This window comes from Humulus lupulus, chromosome 9 (genome assembly GCF_963169125.1).
Source record: "Humulus lupulus chromosome 9, drHumLupu1.1, whole genome shotgun sequence".
Classification (NCBI taxonomy): domain Eukaryota; kingdom Viridiplantae; phylum Streptophyta; class Magnoliopsida; order Rosales; family Cannabaceae; genus Humulus; species Humulus lupulus.
Window position 1 is genome coordinate 129,552,369 of NC_084801.1, and position 22,470 is coordinate 129,574,838.

General features: G+C 33.0%; 1 protein-coding gene across 2 annotated transcripts; it reads right to left on the reverse strand.

Moving 5' to 3' along the window:
* Positions 1-2,394: 2,394 nt before the first annotated feature.
* On the reverse strand, positions 2,395-2,950 carry LOC133801962 (uncharacterized). Of its 2 annotated transcripts, none has more exons than XM_062240196.1 (3): positions 2,822-2,950; positions 2,674-2,748; positions 2,395-2,582 (listed from the first exon to the last, which is right to left on the reverse strand). In XM_062240196.1, exons 1-3 carry the CDS (start codon positions 2,915-2,917, stop codon positions 2,427-2,429), a joined length of 327 nt encoding a protein of 108 aa, XP_062096180.1. In that variant the 5' UTR covers positions 2,918-2,950; the 3' UTR covers positions 2,395-2,426. The 2 variants fall into 2 exon arrangements, with proteins under 2 accessions (XP_062096180.1, XP_062096181.1); XM_062240197.1 differs by having other exon boundaries at positions 2,825-2,944.
* Between the last annotated feature and the right edge of the window lie 19,520 nt (positions 2,951-22,470).

Genomic DNA, 22,470 nt, shown 5'->3' on the forward strand with positions numbered 1-22,470 from the left:
ATTGCACATTTATCTCGAAGAATAAATATTCTCTCAAATAGCTCATTCATAGTTTAACCCTTGTATCAACTCTTACCTTGATTAGTGTTGACAGAGCCGCCTCAGAGACCTGTGCACCAATAATTCCAAGCTCCAATAAATAAAAGATTATTAACCAAAACTCTTTGATTCAATAATCATATTTATTAATCTCATGATCGTTCCACTATAAATATGAGGCCAAACTCTTGAGAATTAAAAACATATATTTACTGAGTAATTTATTGTAACCACAAAGTGTCCATTGATATAATCATTACATACAAATTAATCCTATATTGATGATTCATAATTAAATGGGAATAAAATTACCATTATTCCCTTTTAATTATATCTTGATTCCTAGTGTACCATTGACTTTACTAGTGAAGGTTAATTCATAATCTGATTATGAATTTGACGTCAATAACCTTTTCAGTTCCAAAAGCCAATCAAAAATGGAATCATCATTCAATCTATAAGAAGGTATAGATTCCATATCTATTAAACTATGTCCCCAACCATATAACTCATTGAGTCCCCAAAACAATTGTTCTTAGCCTGATCATTCTGACAAACTGTAACGCATGAATCAAAGGATCAAGTAACATATATAGGAGTTCATAGTAACTTCAGGATTAAGATCAGTTTGTATATGATCATCAATTGATGTGTTTTATAATACTATGAAACGTATTTAAACGAGTATTATTAAAACACATTTGGTCCAGTTCTACATACTCTCAGCATGCAAAGTACCTCCACTAAAGTGTCCCACTACACTAGCAACCTGGATTTAGGTCACATGTATTCATAATACTAGTGGACCGTACTAGCAGTATTAATCTAAAGATTCCATAACTTTATTTTACTGCAAACTATTTAAGTTCATTATCTCAATCTCGATCATCTCATACCAATATGAGGTTGAGACTACAAAGATGAACTTGGGAATTTTCTGATATTTACTTAATATTATAAGTAATAATATAGTAAATAAGCTACATATATACAATAATTCAATTCATTTATTTATTTCATTAAAACCAGTGTCTACTACAATTGCTTTTAGGGCACAATTCCCAACAATCTCTCACTTGCCCTAAAGCAAATGAGGCATTTCCCTTAACCCCATGCTTCTTACATGACCGTGAAAAGATTTAATAGATAAAGTCTTTGTGAACGAATCTGCAAGATTATCCTCGGAGGCAATCTTCAAGATAGCAACATCTCCTCTGTTGACTATCTCTCAGATTAAGTGATATTTCCTCTCGATGTGCTTTCCCCTCTTATGACTTCTGGGTTCCTTTGAATTAGCTACTGCCCCACTGCTATCACAGTATAGAACAAGTCACTACAAGAAAAAATGCTTTTAATAAGACCAAAAATGTGTTATCAAAACATACCATAACACTTTTTGATGTGTTAAGACCGACTATGTTATCGTAGGTTAGGCTACTTTACATAACACTTTATCATTGTTATACAGATGTGTTATTATACTGTCAACGATAACACACTTTCAGTGTTATTTTAATAAATAGATAAGTGTTTAATTATATTATTTATAGTCAATTATATAACACATTCCAATACTTATAAATTTCTGTTATACTACACTTTAGTATAACACATTATTTGTGTTATATAATGAAGTTTGCATAACAAAATTCTTTACTTATAAAAAGTGTTATTGTAATAGATATTATAACACATTTTTCATATTATTTTAATATTTAGATAAGTTTAAGTTCTCATTATATATTCATTTATATAACACTAATTTATTCTATTACATTTTAATTTTTTTTATATAATTAAAATTAGCTTTCTAATATATACTAGCATCATCAAATGAACTTGATTTTCAAATAACAAAAAGTACAAACATTCAACATTGTATTAACAATCCACAAATTAGTTTAAAACATTCAACACTGTCATCAACAACAAAATGTTCTTAAAATATTCAAGTAGTCTTAAATATTCAACATATTGAAAAGTTACTACTTTCAGCACAAAATATTCTACAACTGCCCAACACAAATCCTTCAAAATTAAGTATCCTTTTCTATTTCGCTTGTCACATCTGCAAAATAAACAAAGAAATATTTTATTGTTATTATCTAGCATCACAAATTACTTCAAGAAAAATGTTATGGAAATTATATCCAAGAGAGGACACCACATACAAAATAATGAATTCACAACTACACCAAAGCAAACAAAGAAACCAAACACTAAATTATAAGGCATTGGTTCTTTTTTGAGTATGAAAATGTACCTCTTGGAATAACTTTTTTAGAAGGCCATGCAACTGTGGAACCAACTGCTTCTTGTATTGTAAGCATCGCATTATTAGGACAAAAGAAGTAAGATTCTGGTACAATATCAGCATCAACCCATACTCACATAAAATCTGGTCCAAGAGGCTTTCCATGTACAGCTAACTTTGGATCACTAGAATCCCAATGACCTTCAGCAACAATTACATCTGCCCAGTCAAGCAAGTAGCAAGCACTCTTCCCTTCTATAAAGTTATGTCTTTTTTCTAGTGCAATACTCTACCAAATTGATTTTAAAGACAATATATTAGTTTTTGTATTTGTTCTTCTAAAATGAATCATTAAAACAATAACAACTTTGATAATTTACCTTAGGGGAATGAATATTGTTTGACTGCGGTACATTGCGAGACTGTCCTTTGCTTGGTGTCGCTTTACCACCAACCTAAATATAAAACCAAGATAAGTTTCATTAGAAGAAAAGAAAACTAAGGTTTATAAGTGCAAGATAGAATTACCACCAAGTGTTCTTTAAGTAGATTCATCATTTCAGTCATTTTGAGCTTCATATTCTGTTGCTCTTCTTCTAACTTGGAGATCTTGCTATTACACATATTAACAATAGTTAGCTTCGAACTTGTTATGCCTCTTCCATGTCCTATTAAACGACCAGATTTTGGGTTACCAAACAATTTTGTAAAGGCATCCTCATCAGCATTGTCTGTAGTTCCAAATTTTGGGTCTTCAAGGAGAATCTCATTCAATGAACCTTGCATATAAATTAGTATAACTAATGTATGAATTATGGAAAATAAATAAAAATTCACATAAATTAAATGACTAATACTCACAAAAATATTAGATGCCGTTAGGTTTACAGGTTCACCATTCTTCTTGGTATGGGCTCTCCGAAAAGCATCGATTCTAGATATTTTAACATCCTCATTTTCTTTTTTTCTACACAATACAACAATAGAGATTACAAAATAGAGACTACAATAATGGAAGCAAAAATACAAACAATATAAAACTTAATTATTACCATATCATCGATTGTTTGAGCATATCCTCTTCGACTTAAGGTGTGTGGAACAACTTTCTTTCTTCTCTCTTGGTATTTGGCCCTTATATCCTATTTAATAAATAAGTAAAAGAGGCATAACAGTATTTAATTTAACACCAATAGAGATAAAAGAGGCAGCAACATCACTTCTTACATCATATTTCTTACCAAATGTTTTTTACTAATTTTTTTGGCAACAAATGCTCTCCATTCTACATCACTTTTTATGCAATCCGGCTTTAAGGCTAGTCGTTCACTCTCATTTTTTGCATTGATAATATCCTTTACAAGTCTAGATTTCCCAGATCTCCATAGTTCTGCCATCATTTCAAAGCACATATTTTTTTGCCAATCATCATGTAAGTCATATTGTGCCTACAATAGAATATAGAATAATATATTATATGTTTAAGTGTAGAGCTAAATATATAAAAAAAAATACAGTCATAAAACTTGTAATTCTACCTGAATAGATGCCCAAAGAACATCTCTCATGAGTGGTGAAACTTTCCTCCAATTTGAAATAGTGTAAGGAACAACCTCTCGCACAAGAGCGCCCACAAAAGAAGAAAATTGCACTGAGTTAATACCAACTGGTTTCCCTTTTTCATTCCAATTTATTATCCTTAAGTCATTGTTCCTCTTGGTAAGATTTTCCAATAGAGTTTTTCCCCTTGTCTTCTTGGCTAAGTTCATTACATTCGCATCTACATCTTGAGGTATTTCTTCAATCTCAGTTTGATTTGCCTCATCAGTTGTTTTTTGTAATCTAACAGATTTTCTAAGAGGTTGTTCAAGTTCTACCTCAGCAACTTCTTCACATTCTGCAGGAGCCACTTCTTCACATTCTGCAGCAGCCCCTTCTTCAAATTTTGCACCAACCCTTTCCTCATCAACTATCTCTTCATGTTCCTCCCTTACACCCTTTTCACAAACACTATCAACTACCTTATATACTTCATAATTAAGAGATCTTCTAGTTTTTGAACTTCCAAGTGACATCTCCATGTCTTCCACATCAGTATTTGGATTTGGCTCTATATTATAGACCCTACGACGAGTTGTTGCTCTAGTACTAAGAGCGAGTGGTGAGTCAATTACAACTCTAACAGGTGCAGAAAACCTACGAAGAGCACTCTTTTTCTTTAAAACAGGGCTTCCAAGCAACGTATCGTCCCATTCAGCTTGAGTCTTCAATGATGCTTTTCTCTTTTTGGCCACAAAATTGCATAAAGAACCTGGACAAAGATTTTTTTTTGGAGATCTTCGTAATGTACTCATTTTTCAAGTTGAAATTGCTGCAATATAAAAAGAAAGATAACATAAGAATATAAATCAGAAATGCAGATCATCAAAGAGTAATAAACATACACCAAAACCATAAAACCAGAATTGTTTCATTCAAAGTAATTAACATGCATGTCTGGTCATTTGAGCTACCCTTGCTTGTGTGCTTTTCATTGAGGTTCTGAATATCATAGAAACAGAATTTGTACCCATAACACTTTGTTAATTTTTAAATTAATTTTTTAATATCATAGAAACAGAATCTGTACCCAGAATTTGTACATTTTGTTAATTTTTTAAATTAATTTGCCAAATTGGTAAATGATTTTTCATTTGTAATTAGTTTGTTCTAAGATCTCTTTCTCATGGTTTATGGTATAGACAATATTGTGTTGGGTCCTTGATGTTCACTTTAATCCATAATGTTTTGTCTTGTGTTTGTGATATTTTAGTTTAACTTTTAAGCCTTGAATAAGGACCTATTATTTATTTGTGGCATTTAATTCTACAGTGGCATTTAAGCCTTGATTCTCTTAAAATATAATTTAAAAATTTATGGTAGCATCCCACTTGGTTTTGCACTAAGGAATAATTTTGGCTGGTTATATATTAGTATAACTTGTTTTTATCTTTGATTATACATATAATTGTTATTTGAGTTATTTTTCATCAATATTTATGGCTGAAAAATCTAATCTATACATATGGAAACAATGAAAACAATATGACTAAATGAAAAATCTAATCTGTACATATAATAAAAAATCTAATCTATACATATAAAAGCTTACCTAACCATCTATCAATACCAAGTAAGAAAATTCAAACAACACACAATAAGTTTTCTTCCTTATATCACCGCAACACACAAACAAATTTTCCAGAACCTACTTCTCTAATACACACAAGTTTTCAACATTCCGTTATCACCGCAGCATACAATTTTAATCTCATAACCTACTTCTCTATGAATGAATATATAAGATATTCAAACTCCTCTAACATTTGTATGATATTAATAAAAGAGTTAAGAGAACATACTTCCGTACCTCTTGCTATTAATAATCAAGTTAATTAACTTTGCAATGCTCCTTTCCAATTCGATCCACAACCAAAAGAATATAATCAATACCTAAAAGATTAATACAATATTAAAATTAAATGATACAATAAAACCATAAAATTCATGAAATTACTTGTTACGAGTCTTAAAATCATAAACTATATTCATTAATGGTTCAAACTTAACATAAAGAAACATATTCCAACTCAAATGTCCAAAAAAATCATCATTTTCATAATCACCATCATTTCCGCTCATTCTATCTTAAATTCAGCTACTAAAATACTAAAATAAACATTATTTCAGCAACTTAATACTAATAACAATGCTGCTCTACTAAATTATGGTAGCCAAATAATTTAGTTGCTAATTCTAAAATAATAAGACTAATTAATTCTACTACCAAAATTATTAGTAGCTAATTTATTATTTTAGCTACCCATTTTCTTTTGGTAGCAAAGAAAAAACATTTACCTACTAATTTTTTGGTAGCTAAAAATAAAGTTTCAATCATTTTATTTTGCAAAATTTAGCTACTAATGATTGGTTTAAATTTTCAGAGGATGACACAGATGAATAAAATTAAAAGTAAGCTTATACACAGATGATTAGTTTATACAACATTTTACAGAATATTTTCTTGAATCCAATATATTTAATTCAAAACAACCAATGAATAAAATTAAAAGATAAGCTCCCATTGAAAAGCTCCTCAATCTACACCTATTAGCAATCATAATCAGTTTCAACAAATTCATAACCTCACAGTAGAAAGGCAAAAATTAATATTCTATATTCATATATATGTATATTTAAATTTAATGAAATCATCTTTCAATACTCAAAAATTACACTTGTGGTTTAGGTTTACTAATAAACAAGATAAATGGTACAAATCTAAGTATAAATGGTTGATATTATGACTTATCATTTAGAACTTATTAGGATAACAAAGTCCAACAATCCACTTATTAACAATGAAATATTAACCAATCCAAACTTTACCACCTTAGCTCATTTAGAATTTTTTTATATTAAAAAAAATCTAAAGTCAGGAATAATACTGATTTATTGCTAGAGTCAATAACTTCTATTTCCCTACCAATCACTCTATATAGCCAAAACTAATATTAATACATGATTTATCTTATTTAGATCAACCATGACCAAGTTATGCAAGCTTGCAACAAAAGAATATGAATATGGTTCTTTTATCTGTATTCTGGACAAGTAAGTTTGAATATGGCTCTTTTATCTTGGATAAAAAAATTGGTTCTGTTTTTCAAAGTTTGTTCTTTAATATGGTGAGAAGATAATATGCTTGTTCAAAACTTGGAACTTTGTATGGACACGTATATGTTTGTGTTCACATCTATACATGTACACATGTTGGTTTGTTGGAGTTTTCACAGTTCTTCTTGCGTTTTATTTATTTATTTGAACTTTTAGATTAATATGAGAGGATTTGTTGTGTAAATTAGCCTGGATGGAAATTCCCTAAAAGTGGCTGAATTATTGTTCAAGAATGGATTCAAAGCGGCTTATGCAATCAAAGATGGAATTGCAGGCAAAAAGGGGTGGATGGTAAGCTTCCTAACTTTTATGTTATCTTGAAAGATTCTTCCTAACTGTTTCACACATAGAGATTTAGTGATTGGGACAGCTTTGCATTGTTATTTTGAAAGATTAAATCAAATCTCATATGAATGCGGAATAAAATTGTATAGGATAGGATCATCACAAATTTAAGGCCAAAAATATATTTACCTCCAGTCATTAATATACTCACACAATGCACACAATGCTTATATGTGCAAAAATAAAAGCAAATGATAGTTAATATTAAACCTTCTTGGGTATATAATCTAGAGAGCATAGAATACAGCTTAAAAAGCTACTTTCTTGGGTATATAATCTAGAGAGCATAGAATACAAGTTTCAAGATAAGTTACAAAAGTAGAGTCAAGAAACAAATAGTAAACAAAAAAAAGTGAGTGAAAGACACCCACTATATATATATATATAGAAAAATTAACATACAAGGATTATATTACAAAAGATTATGGAAATCAGCAAAATAATAATGGGCATTGAACATTCAATTTTGAATGAGTTCTAGAAGTTGAAAATTTGGATGAGAAAGTCAGAGCAATGATCATCTAAGAGAAAGAGGAGGAAACTATAATCTAAAATACAAATACTAATTAATAATCTCATTCTCTCTAAGTTCTCAAGATCACTCAAACAAAATACACAACTCAACAACAAAACATAAACTGATTTTCATCCCAATCCAAGTTCCTCTACCAGAACCAACAAACGAAAGATATCATACATTTCTCTAATATTGGGGCAGAATTAGATACTATATGACCAAACCAAAAAAACACTCAATATTGATAACCTTATACTAACAAGTATATGCTCCTTTCTGCCTCAATTCAATATATGACATATCATATTTGACAACCACTGTCTTTTTTGGCTGGTAAACTTTGATAACTTTATACTAACAAGAATGTATCTTCTTATCTCTTCTATATACTAATGTAAACTTTTTAAGCTGGTGACAACCACTGTCTCAAGCGTGCATACCACTGTCTCTAACCACTGTCTCAAGCATGCATGCCACTGTCTCTAACCGCTATGAATTTAAGCTCATTTTGACAATATAGCTAAGACTGTGTTTAGGCAGAATACCAAAAAGGATAAGTAATTTGCAAGCTATGAGTGCTAATAGAAGTTTGGCTCAAAAGGAGACTGAATATATACACATTGCATCTTTTTGTGTCAACATATTTCTTTTAATTTTAACAAGATTGAAATAGAAAGTTAGCAAAAACAAAAGGACAAACCCTATTGAGTCTTCTGAATGCTCTAAAGCCTACCTCAACTCTGCCATTCGCTTCTTTCGTAGCTCCTCAAACCAAGCCCTGAAGTGAAATTGCAACAAAATGAACATAAAAAACGGAGGCATTTTGCCAAGAATTTAACCAGATAAAACTCCACTCTAATCATATCCCAGAAAGACAAAACACATAAAACTCAACCAAAAACGTTTTAAAGTCAAAGCAGGGGAAAGGGAGTGCTTTAGGTCTTCTTGAAATGAGACTGATAGACTGAGGCTCGGATTGAAAAAACCCCAGCAATATGCAAAATCAAAAATTAATTTTGAAAACCACAGATTTTATAGATTCTATGAGATTCAAGCTGATAAATCTAACATCTACAACTAAATACTTACCTGGCTTTCCAAGACCGAAGAGAAGAACGAATCCGAGAAGCCCAATGACTGGAAACGATTGACAGAGAGATAGAGAAAGACGAGAGAGAGAGAGAGAGAGAGAGAGAGAGAGAGAGAGAGGAGATTTGAGGGATGGAGGAGATTTGAGAGAGTGAGGAGTTCGGAGACCGTACCAAGCCGAAGAAATGGGTCTCTTCTTTGTGTCTAAATGTTGAAGGAAATAGGTCTCTGTTCTTTGTTGAAGAAATGTTGAAGGAAATGAAAAAAAAAAAAAAAAGCTAAGTGGTGGGATGACTAAATATTACCGCCCTTTTTTCATTAAGTTGCCCAATATAATACTTTTTTATTAGTATTATATTCATGTGTTATGGAAAGGGTTATTTGGTGTAGTGAGTGGTTGATCCATGCCTGGAACAACTTCCAGATCAATATATAACTTCTTGAGCCACACAGCCTCTTTAGCTGCTTCACAAGCCGCTATGTGTTCGGCTTCCATGGTGGAGTCTGCAATGTTGGATTGTTTAATACTTCTCCAAACTACAACACCTCCTCCAAGTGTGAAAATTGATCTAGATGTTGACTTTCAACTATCTTTGTCTAATTGAAAATTAGAATCAGTATATCCAATGGGGTTTAGGTCTCCATCTGAATACACAAGCATGTAATCTTTAGTATGTCTGAGATACTTGAGAATGTTCTTTACTACTGTCCAATGACTCAATCTAGGATTGGATTGATAATGGCTAACTATCCCTACTGCATAACAGATGTCAGGTCTAGTGCATAACATTGCATACATTAGACTGCCTACTGCAGAAGCATAGGGATACTGTCTTATGTCCTCCTCTTCTTGAAGTGTTTGTGGACATTGTTCTTTAGACAATTTAACTCCTGACCGGGTAGGCATAGTGCCCTTCTTGGAGTTTGGCATGCCAAAGTGTTCTAGCACTTTATCAATATAAGTTGCTTGAGACAGTGCCAAATTTTTGTTCTTTCGATCTCTACAGATCTGAATTCCCAAAACATATTTGGCTTCTCCCAAATCTTTCATTTGAAATTGCTCAGCTAACCATTTCTTTACTTTTGATAAATTTTCTATGTCATTCCCAACGAGAAGAATATCATCAACGTAAAGAACGAGGAATACTACAATCTTATCTTTGATTTGTTTATAAACATGAGGTTCATCAACGTTTTGTTCAAAAATAAACGTTTTAATTGTTTCACCAAATCTAAGATTCCAAGATCTCGAAGCTTGTTTAAGTCCATAAATAGACTTAAGAAACTTGCAAACTTTTTGCTCTTGACTTTTAACTTCAAACCCTTCTGGTTGGGACATGTAAATTGTTTCGTCAAGATATCCATTCAGAAAAGTTGTTTTAACGTTCATTTGCAAAATCTCATAATCCATGCATGCAGCTATGGATAAGAGTATGCGGATAGATTTGAGCATGGCCACAGGTGAAAAAGTTTCTTCATAATCAACTCATTCTTTCTGTGTGCAGCCCTTTACTACTAGCCTTGCTTTGAAAGTCTCTACTTTTCCATCTGCTCATCTTTTCTTCTTGAATATCCATTTGCAACCAATAGGTTTAACATTTTCAGGTGGATGTTCAAGAGTCCAGACAGAATTGGAATACATCGATTCCATTTCAAGGTCCATGGCGTTTTTCCATTTTTCTTTGTCAGAATCTTCCATTGCATCTCTATATGTCAATGGATCATCTTTGTTTATGTCAAACACAAGCATCTGAACTTCATGTTTATAGCGTACGAGTTGTTTACCAACCCTCCCACTACGATGAAGCTCTCTATTGTTATGACTAGAACTGGCAATACCCTCGGGTCATTTACCTCTTGCCATTGCTGGTGATTGGTCTTGTTTATTTGAGACCATTTCCTCAAGTATAACTTTACTTTGAGGTTTGTGGTTATTTATATAGTCATGCTCCAGAAAAGTAGCATTTGTAGATACAAATGTTTTGTTATCTTTAGGACTATAAAATATACCACCTTTTGTTTCTTTGAAATATCCTACAAACATGCACACTTCAGTGCATGATTCTAACTTCCCAGTCTTTCCTCTAAGCACGTGTGCAGGACAACCCCATATACGAAAATGGTGTAAACTAGGTTTAGTACCATTCCATAATTCCAATGGTGTTTCCTTAATATAATTAAATGGAACAACATTGAGTATGTATAGAGCACGTTTTATTGCATAACCGCAGAATGTCAAAGGCAATGATGAGTAACTCATCATCAATCTAACCATATCTAATAAGGTTCTGTTCCGTCTTTCTGAAACACCATTTTGTTGAGGTGTTCCAGGTGCAGCGAGTTGGGATTGAATTCCATGCTCACGCAAATGGTCCTCAAATTCATAATCTAAGTACTCTCCACCTCGATCCGATCAAAGTACTTTTAGTGATTTACCTAATTGCTTTTCAGCTTTTGCTTGGAATTCCCTAAACTTATCATAGGTTTCAAATTTCCTTTGCATTCAGTACAAGTAACCATATCTTGAATAGTCGTCAATGAAAGTGACGAAATATTCATAACCTCCTCTAGCTTGGACATTTAGTGGACCACAAATGTTCGTATGTACAAGTTGAAGTGGTTCTGTGGCTCTTGAACCTTTAGTAGAGAAAGGTCTTTTGGTCATTTTGCCTTCTAGGCGGGATTCACAGACTGGGAGAGAACCAATAGATAGTTCTCTTAAAGAACCATCCTTTGTTAGTCTGTCAATTTTGTCTAGACCAATATGTCCCAATCTCAAATGCCACAGATATGTTTCACTATCAGAATCTGTCTTTTGTCTTTTAATAGATCTAGGATTTGCAATTTTAAATAATTCAAAATTACAAACATGCTCGACGCTGGGCTCTATCTTGTAAAGTCCACCTTTAGACTTTGCAGAACAAATGTCAAAACCATATTTTGAAATAACAATCGAATTATTATTAAAATAAATATTAAAACCTTGTTCATGCAATTTTGATTAGGAAATTAAATTTCTAGTAAATCCAGAAATAAAATAAACATTGTCCAACACAATAAATTTATTATTATCAAAATCTAGGCGAACTTTTCCAACTTCAGCTGCCAAGATCTCCTGACCACTTCCAACTCTCATGTTCACTTCTCCATGAGCGAGCTTCCTTGAAGTACTAACAGTCTGCGAAGAAAAACAAACATGGTTAGTGGCTCCAAAATATCCTATCCAGGATGATAAATCACTTTCCACTAAGCAAGATTCTAAAACAAGCAAATCAAATTTACCCTTCTTTTTGTCTTTCAGTTCAGCCAGTGTAAAGAAACGATAATTCTGCATTTCTTACTTTTATTATTTTAAAATCAATAGACATATTACATGCTTTATTTTTCTTAAAATTTCTAAGTTGATTAAATTTCTCAAAACATTATTTTATTTTATAAAATTATTTTATTTTAGCTCAAAAATAAAATATGTGACAAATTTCATTCATTAATCTCAAATTACAAAGAATTAACCAAAAAGCTTGGATTTAATTAAAATGCCTATTTTTTAATATGTTTCTTTAGAAAAATAAATTTTATCATTGTGTTACATAAATGATGTGAAAAATATATTTTTTTAAGTGTGGAAAATATATTTTTATTTAAATTATTTAAGACTTAGTTTATGTAACAAAAATCCATATGTGACAATTAAATAACAATTTTTAACCTTTTTAAAACAAACTTTCAGCCACCATTTATTTTCTTCAAAAATCACAAATAAATAGAATCTAAATATTTTTCTCAATCAAAACAAAGGAAAAATCATAACTTATCAAAATATGCATTCATACCATTAAAAATACAATTTTTCAATATTACCATAACTTAGGAAAAATAATTTGTTCCAAAAACTCATCACATTCATTCTAGTGAAACTCACTTCATATTTTCTTACAAAAATTCCAGCAACTATTTTTATCATTAAAAATCACCATATTCAATTTAAAAGCTCATATTTTCACAAAAATTCAATAAAAATTCTGTAGGTAATTATTTGAGTAAAATATCATTTTAATGAGACTTAAAATCCTCTTTTTAATTTCATATAATTAACATAACATCAAGGACATTACTTATGCATGCAAATCATCTTTTTATCAACGTTTACCCAATTATTTACAAGAAAACAGCAAGCTTAATTCCTCATGAAACTCATCTTTTATCCCAAAATTTCACATAAAATCATACATGTCCAAAATCTCATCATACTCTTATTATATACATGATTCTAATATTACTAACATATTCACATGAAATCTTATAAAACCATTTTTTTCTATTCCATTGAATCTACACATGAAATCCAACAACAACAACCATGGCAATAGCATACATAAATTCATAACACCATATCTCATTAACATGCCTTTACAAAAACCCTAACATAATTATTATCATATTTTTCTAAAATCATCATTTACCATTTACATAAATCAAAGATTACAAAGATAACCATAGCAATATAAACACAACATATATCCTCATTATAAACCCTATCAAATCCATTCCCTCAATCATACCCATGAACCTTTTTAAAAAAAATCATATTCTCAAAAATATACAAATCATAATCATCAATCCTACAATAATCAACCATTAGCATCACCATCAAAAACCTCAAAGATAAACCCATCAAAACCAATATATAGGCTAAGAAAGACCATTACCTCTCTTGATTGTAAAATCAAGAACACTTTAGCAAGAAAACCTTGTCACCTATAGAGGATTTCCAAACACCATATACCCAAAGAAAGAAACCACAAAATTAACCTTAGATTAGAGAAGAGGAGAAGATCCAAATGCACATATGTGAAACACTAGTTGATAGATTCTTACCTAGGGTTCGAAACCCTCTTCTTCTTCTCCTTCTCTTTCTTTTCTTCTTCTTCTCTAGAAAATATGGCAGCCCTTGCTTTCCCTCTCTCTAGCTCGCCTCCCTCTCTCTCTCTCTCCTCTCTAGGTCACGGCCAAATGGCCTAATCTCTTCTTAATCCCCTTTTTAAATTCTCATTCCCATAAAGCCACTATCAAGAGGAAATGGTAAGTTTCCTTTCTTCCTCATTTTCCTTTAATTCCCTTTCATTTTTCTTTTATTATAATAGATATAAAATAATAAAGGGTGATCACATTCCTATCCCAAAATAACTAGTGTCTTCAAATTTTGACTTTATTACTTAAAAAGAAATAATCCTTTTCCCACTACACACCACACACTACACGTCCACACTAGCCATTTCCTTTATTTTTTTTTTTATTATTATTAACTAAAATAAATCCCATAAAGGAAAGAGTGTGTAGAAAATCTACACATGTGCACCTCCTTACCATGTACTAGCACACACTAAAACACTAGAGTGCATTACTATCTACCATGCACCTTAGTGCATTCAACCATAACTCACATAATTACCTCAATTGTCACATTTATTTAAAATGTAACACTAATAGTAAAATAGCACATGTTACACACTATTCACTTATTAAATTAATTAACCAAACAAACAATTAACAAATTTAAATTCCAAAGATTATACCAAACAATTCTAACAATTAAATAAAATAATAAACAATCAAATAAAACAAATAATCAACTAAATAAAATAACAACACTTAAATAAAACAATTCATCACACTTAACATTTAAATAAAATAAATCACAAAAATTTAAATAATCTAAAAAAAAATTTGATGCACTACAGCCAGGTACTTAGAACAATTCCTTTTCTAATGACCATCAACTCCACAATGAAATCATTCTCCTTTCGGTGCCTTCTTTTTGGAGTTCTTTGCAGAATTATTCTTCTTGGAAGACTTGTTGGTCTTGTAACGTCCTGCGTTTCGAGTACCTTTAAACGACTCGGGTCGGGATTTTTTTTCCCCGAGTTAATAATATTATATTTTTTTGGAATTTATTTCCATGAGTTATTGCTAGCCAAATTATGAATGTTGTGATTTAAAATTCAAGATAAGACTTTCAGTCTTGGACCGACACGAAAACCCTAATCGAGTAAAAATCTCGAAAAATAAAATGAAAAATTATGGAAAATATATTTTGGGCATAAAATACATTCACAAAAATTAAAGTTTGGTCAAAAATAATAAACCTAAGAGAAAATGGAAAATTTAGGGGCATTTTGTGTTAATACTTAATTTTATCGAAATGGGGAATTTTATTCCATGAATGGACCTTAGGTTAAATTTTATTGTGTGATTAATTAAATTAAATTTGAGAGACATTTAATTTAATTATTATTTGCCAATTTTTGTTTTTAAAACTTAATAAGAGTGAAAAAGGTTATCGAAAGTCAATTTGGATTTTTCTTCTTAGGAAATATTGATTCACCTTTATAAAAAAAAATATAAATGCATATATAGGAAGAGGTGGCCGGACATGTCAGGTTTTAAATGGTGTGAACAAAATTAATTAAGTTTTAAATCTCACTTTAAATATTAGGGATAAGGGCAAGTGGATAGTAAAAATACTCAAGTGTTTTTGGATATTTTAGAGTAGTCTAAACCCTTCTAACCCCCCAAATCCGACCCTCTCTCTCTCTCACACAATCACTCTCATCTTATTTGAAAACTCTCTATCAAGTTTTCTCTCCATCTTCAACCTCAAAAACACTAAGAAGGCTTGGAAGCAAAGCCTTGGTCTAGAAAGGGTTTCCCTAAGTTACAGTATCAAAAAACTAGACGCTTGTAAAGTTTTAACCATAGATTTTTCAATAGCTTATTATATATGTTGTTGGAGGAGTTGGTTAAGGTTTTGAAAGGGTTTTGAAGGAGCCAAAGTTAATAGGAAGATCCAAACCTTAAGCAAGAACAACAAGAGGTAAAAAGTTTACTTATATGGTTGTTATTGTATGGTTTTTAGTTTTAAGCATTAATTTGTATAGTTAATGCTTAAAGTTTCTTATTGGTGATGTAATAAGATTACGGTAGTTGATTTATAATATTTATGATGCTTGTGTGTTGATTTTTGAAAATAGGGACCAAAACCCCAATGGTTTTGTAGGAAACCCTAAAACAAAATACATGTTTTGAGCTGTGACTTCCAAGGAGTCCAGCATCAACTGTATATTGATTTTGTAAAATTTAATTATACTGTGATGTTTTTGAGATTGAGTACATAAAATTGAGATTTTTAAACACTCAAAAATGTTTAAAAATGAGTGAGTTATGCTATTTCAAAGTTTAGGTAAAAAACTATTTTTTTCGTATTCTTAATTTCGGGACCAAGTTTGGACAGCCACTGTATAGGGAAAATGAACCCATTTTTTTCTAAAATTTAGTGGACATATTAACGCGTAACCTAGTATTCCACTGTAATATTTGATAAGAAAATACTGAACGGTTTGAAAGTTATTAAGTGTCAAAGTTTGGAAAAAATAAGGACTTGAAAATAAGGTCATGTTTACCTCATTGTTGGAAAATAATTTGACCAATAAAAAATGCTCATTTTGACCTAAGATTTTACAAAGACCTAAAAGGCATACCAAAAATGGAATTGGGAAATTTTGGTAACAATTGGGTAAGTAAATTTCAAGTTATGAACTAACAAAGTATGTAGTTAAAAATGTGAAAATAGAGTTTTCACACTTAGTGCAAAAATGAGATTTCGTAACTTAAGATAAAAAGTAAATTTTTTCTTATTGCAAGATAAAAACTTGGCAAGTCTTGAAAACATATTTTGACCTAAAATACCACTTTGAGTTTAGTGGGAACTATTTTTATTCTTTCTAAAAATAAAAGAATTTATTTATTAATAAATTAAAAGAAGGTTTAAAACCCTATATTTATAGAAAATAATTGAGTGAATTATTTTTTTAGTAAGTAAACTTGATTAATTGACTTCGGAAAGAATAACTAGTCAAGATGAGAAATTTTTAACAATTTTCCTAATTAAGACAAATTACACAATTTTCTTAAAACGGTTTTTAGAGATTAAAACCTTAAGAAAAATAAAAGGAAAATTAAGAGTTTATTTTCTTTAAAAATAATTAAGGAATTTAATTAGTATTTTCGGGATATAATACTGGCTAAAATATTTTATATATTTTATCGACTGTTGAAAGTACGGGTTAATAGCAGAACTTTTAAAGAAAAAGACTTTTAGCAGATTGTGGGAAAATACTATTGTGATACCCGAGCCTAGGTATCGAGACCATAGGATAGGTCTCCCCGAGACTTAGGGTTTAGTCTCAAATATTTTTGTATGAATTTCCTTAATGGGTTTAAAACCAAATAAGGATCATTTATCCTTACAAATGATTTTTATTAAAATGACCAAACTGCCCAAAATAATAATAATAAATTATGAGTTCCATAATTAATCCCAGAATACTGTATGAATAACTACAGTATTGGCTAGCCCAACTGGACTGAACGTTAGAAGGTGAAATCCTGCTGAGAGCTAAGGACTCCAAGTAAGTCAACTTATATTGTGTGGCTGCAACATGAAATGACTATTGTATTGTATGTTGGTATATGGACACATGCACATATATACACGGTCGTAGAAAGTTGCTTAGATATGTTAGTCTAGTGAGTGCTGATTTAGAAAATATGAACGGTAGATATCCGTCATATCCTAGACGGCTGATCCTCGTCACACTGCTTGATTTTATTATGTCCGGTTCATTACCGCGACGAGTGGCCAAGAGGTGAGGATTGCTGGTTAAACCTAGGGGCGCCAAAATGAGTGGGACCTAGGGGCCCTCATGCTTACTTAATTAGTGAACAGTTAGAACCCAAGCAAGTGCTCTGATAAGTTATTCCCGGAAAGCAGCCGTGAATATTGGCCATTCAGTGAGAGTGCCTAGAGATACTAGGGGTTGCCAAGTTTGAGTGAAGCTGAACACCCTAGGGGCAACTGCTCACCAGCACCACTAATTAACATAGAAGTCTCTGTAGAACCGTGTAAATTCGATTACACTCTTGGATATGTAGTGATGCCCTAGGTAACTTGATGGTTACCCTTGTGAAGGATTTACTCTTGGATAAGTAGCGATGCCCTAGATAAAATGATGGTTACCCTTGATGGGGATATTTATTGGCTAGATCTTAGTGTTGAGACTCGGTTCTCTCTTACATATTAGCATTTATGCTGGAGGGCGTGTTACGCCCGAATTGTTGGAAATTATTGAGCGTTGGTCTCAAATTATATTGTGATATATTATATCTTCTTGCTCTGGGATTTTCTGAGTGCAGGTATTTATTTGTTGATAAGAAATAGTTGTGATATAATATATCTGCTTGTTCTGGGATTTTCTGAGTGTAGGAATTTATCTGTTTAGATGATATAATTTGTCATTGGTTATCAGGCATGACCATAAGTTTACTAGGACACTTTTGCGTTCTTGAAATTGATTGTGTAGGGTCCGTATGGATCTGGAACCCTAATTCTCTACATGCTTTTGTTTTAAGGTTGACCTTACTAAGTGTTTTCGCTTACTTGGTTGTTTCCTGTTGTAGGTAAAAACAAGGACAAGGCAGAGCAGTGAGCACTGAATTCTACCTTGCAAATGTACATGTGGACCGACCTTTTGGGAAGCCGTTTTATTTTTGGAAATGTTGTGTTATTGTCCTAAACTAGGCTCACTCTACTCTTTATAAAATATGTTTGTAATCAAATGTTAAGTATGGCCATATGAGTTTTTAAAAAAAAAAAATTATACGGGTTTTTGAGACATTTTGTTAAATGAAAACATTTATATTTCTGCATTATCGAGTCTTGAAAATCCGGGTCGTTACAGGTCTTTTCTGGTTGTTTGTCCTTTTTCTTGTCTCTTCCTTGGCCTTCCTTCCTCTTCCTTGAATTATTGTTTGAAGTGGAAGGCTTGGTTTCAGCAACATTTGCCCCCTCAACCTTAGTGGAACTTTTTTTTAGAGATTCAAAAGTTTGCAACTCATTCAGCAGTTGAGTCATATTATACTCCAACTTGTTCATAACATAATTGGTAGTGAATAGCGAAAAAGCTGATGTGAAAGATTCAAGTATCACACTTACTTGAGTTCTCTCATCAATGGTTGCTCCATGGATTTCTGCATCGTGCAATATGTTGATCGTGTCTAGGACATGTTCTCTGACAGAAACATTTTTCTTCATTTTCATATTCACGAAGCTTCTAGTAGCATCATGTTTGCACTTATCAGATTGCTGGCCAAACATGCTTTGTAGAGATTCCAAAATCTCATAGGATGTTTCAATGGTTTCAAAATTCTTTCTGAGCACATCGCTCATACTATCAAGCATATAACATTTGGCCTTATTGTTAGATAAGATCCAATTGTCATATTTCTCTTTTGCAGTTTTGGCAGCAGCGAGAGCAGGTTTTTCACGACATTCCTCATTAAGAACAAACATGTGGTTTTCACATATCAAAACAATGTTCATGTTTGATTTCCATCTCATGTAGTTATCACCAGTCAATTTCTCATTAGCAAGTAAAGCAGTTACAGGGTTTGGATTGGACATATTGTTGAAAATTAAATAAATAAAATATAATGAATTAATATAATAAATATCAGTTTATTTTTTGAATAATAAATATGATGCTTGAATGCAACATAAAAAATAACACATAAAAATAATTACTAATTCACGATAGATTAATTTGAAAATTAATGGACCGCCTTAGGGTAGGTCAGACTAATCACAAATTAACCTTGAGACAAGATCTCAACTCCATAAGTGAAAACTTAAAAATTTATTTTTCTCTTTTGACTTATGAATTACTACTAGTTTGGTCAAGATGTACTAGTCGCGCTCGAAAGCCTAGATACATCTTCAGAGTGTAACCCATCATTTTTTATTAATGACTTAACTCAAGAGTGTGCCTTAGGGTCAGTCAAACTTGAAATATATCACTAATCTTATTCTCATAAGAGAAGTCAACCTTGAGATAAAAATAAACATATTCGGAAGCATTTCCTTAGGGAGGCCACAAACGGAGGCGACACAAGGACCTTCCTATGCCTCTCGGTGTTCAACCAATAATGGAGACCATGGGACTTATTGTCATAATTACCTCTCTCACTCACTATTTTAAAATTGTGTTTTTCTCAAAATCAATATTTTTTTTAATTTGGTTGTGAAACTAATTAAATTAATTTTACCAAATGATATTCTAATAAATACTAATCCAATTACGCAAAATAAATAATCGTGTTCTAGATTTTATTTTTCCTTTTTAAATAGAATACTATTTTATTTAATAAAACAATTTTATTAAATAAGAAAATAAAAAAATTTAAATTATTTTTCCATCTTAACTAATTAAGACTAAATTAATTATATGAGTTATCAAATAAAAACATATAATCAATCTTAAGCATGTTTATAAAAATATGCATGCTTAATATGTACTATGTAGGTAATATGTATGGCATGTTATTATGTGTTTATCAAAAAAATAGTTGTTGATGACATGGCAAGAATTTTCGACATGTGGCCAACACGTGGCAGAGATGCAGCTCGCCTATCGACCAGAGATATTTCCATATGCGAAGTTCAAGTTTTATATACAACCAGCCTAGTCGTATACTCTGTTTATTTATGAAATAAATCTGTACAATTGTAATGATATCTGATAATATCTCTTCATTATGACCTGAAGATCTGTTTATTAAGGAAAGATATGACTAATTGACTCATGTAATCCTCCTTGAGCCTATAAATATACAAGAAATAGGTCAAGGGGGGATCTTTTGATCTTTTTCCGAATTACATTACTATTATCCATCGTATTGTATTGTTTTCTCCTTCTAAGGTCTGTGAAACCCAGGAACCCTAGTTCTTTGATCACACCTTTGAAGCTCAATATTAATAATAGTATCAAGTGGACGTAGGTCATTACCAATCACTGGGGTCGAACCACTATAATTCTTTGTGTTCTTTATTTCCCATTAGATTTTTAGATCAAGCTTTGTACTATTTTCCTGTCGTTTATCTGACTCCGTGTCGTTGACCAAAATGAGGGTCAACATTCTAGTGCTTTCATTGAGAGTTGAACTCAAGAAGATCTAATGGCGAAAACTACCAAGAAGACTGGACAGGCTGCCACTGCACCATCCCAGCCTCCTCCCCCAACTATGGCTGAAGACGAACCTCATTTGGAGTTTGATGAGGAGGAGTTGGATTCTGAGACACTGAAGGCAACACTGGGAGTGTTGCAGGATGAGTTGGCCAATCTGAGGGCCAATCAAGCAAATGCTGCCGAGATAATGGCGATGCAGCAAAGGGAGATAGAGCGCCAATGCCAGGAGCTGAGCGAGCGGCAGGCGGAGATGGACTGTCGGCAGAGGGATGCCATGGCAGCTCTCAAAACAGCCATCCAGCTGGCTAGGAATCAGGCTGCGCTAGCCTCCCAGCCAGATAAGCTGCCAAGCGGGCCACCTCAAAGGGGCCCCAATCCTAGTCCTCCACTCCAGCCAATAAGCCCTCAGAGGCCGGAGCAGCCACCTATGCCTCAGGATGATGTCCCACCTAGAGATCCTGAGACGCAGCCTCCGTCTCAGGCTGGTCGAGGCAATCCCCCGCGCCCGAGGAAGAATAGGGTCGGGCAACAGCTCCTCAGCCCTAGATGCCCAGGGGGTGAAGAGCCGCATCCACTGAGCAGGGGGCAGTGTCCTTCTGCCAACAAGAGGAACTTAGAGACAGACTCTGCGGTCAGGGGCCCCCCACAGCATGACAATGCACGGGGACCCACCGACCAACGCAGGCCTCCCCCTAATGCTCGGGAAATGCCTGCCCAAGGAGGCAATAGAGGGAATAGTTAGTCTCACCATAACCAGCCACGGTTCTGAGATGGCCACGACTACAATGAAGCCGACTTAGGCAGAAGAAATGCTGGTCGAAGGGATGAAGAGAGAGGTGGAGGTAGGATCCCCCCACCTAGAGAAGACTGACCAGCAAATCGTAACGCTGGGGGGCAGCCCAGGCAGAATAACGTCTTTAGTCGACTTGGAGCCAGCGAGTAGCGACGAAGAGACGATGACTTGAGGGATGTACTCAACGACCACCGAGAAAGGCACGATGAGTACATTCCCCCAGCACCTGAGGCCCCAGCAATCCCAAAAGTCGTTCAGGCTCCCTGAACCAGGCTGTGCAACAGCTGGTCGGGGGGCGAACATCACACATTGAGTACGATCGGAGGAGAGGCACCCCTTTCGTACAAAGGATTGTTGTGGCAGAAACCCCCAGTAAGTTCAAGATGCCGACACTGCCAAATTTTGACGGGTATGGAGACCCAGTATCTCATGTCAATAAGTTTGAGATACAAATGGACATTCAAAAAGTCTCTAAAGATGCTCGCTGCAGTATCTTCCCAGCGACACTTTCTGATATCACCCAGGAGTGGTTCTTTAAGTTCCCTCCTGCAAGTATAGTATCCTGGGAGATGTTTGTGAAGGAGTTTTACGGACAGTTCTACGCAGGTCATGTACACCCCACCGAGGCGAACCAACT

Excerpts from the sequence above, each read along its gene's own strand:
- LOC133801962 (XM_062240196.1), bottom strand. The coding sequence starts at position 2,917 with ATGTGTAATAGCAAGATCTCCAAGTTAGAAGAAGAGCAACAGAATATG. Across the intron at positions 2,749-2,821 it reads TACTTAAAGAACACTTGGTG|GTTGGTGGTAAAGCGACACC; the intron begins GTAATTCTATCT and ends TTTTATATTTAG. Across the intron at positions 2,583-2,673 it reads ACAATATTCATTCCCCTAAG|AGTATTGCACTAGAAAAAAG; the intron begins GTAAATTATCAA and ends TCAATTTGGTAG.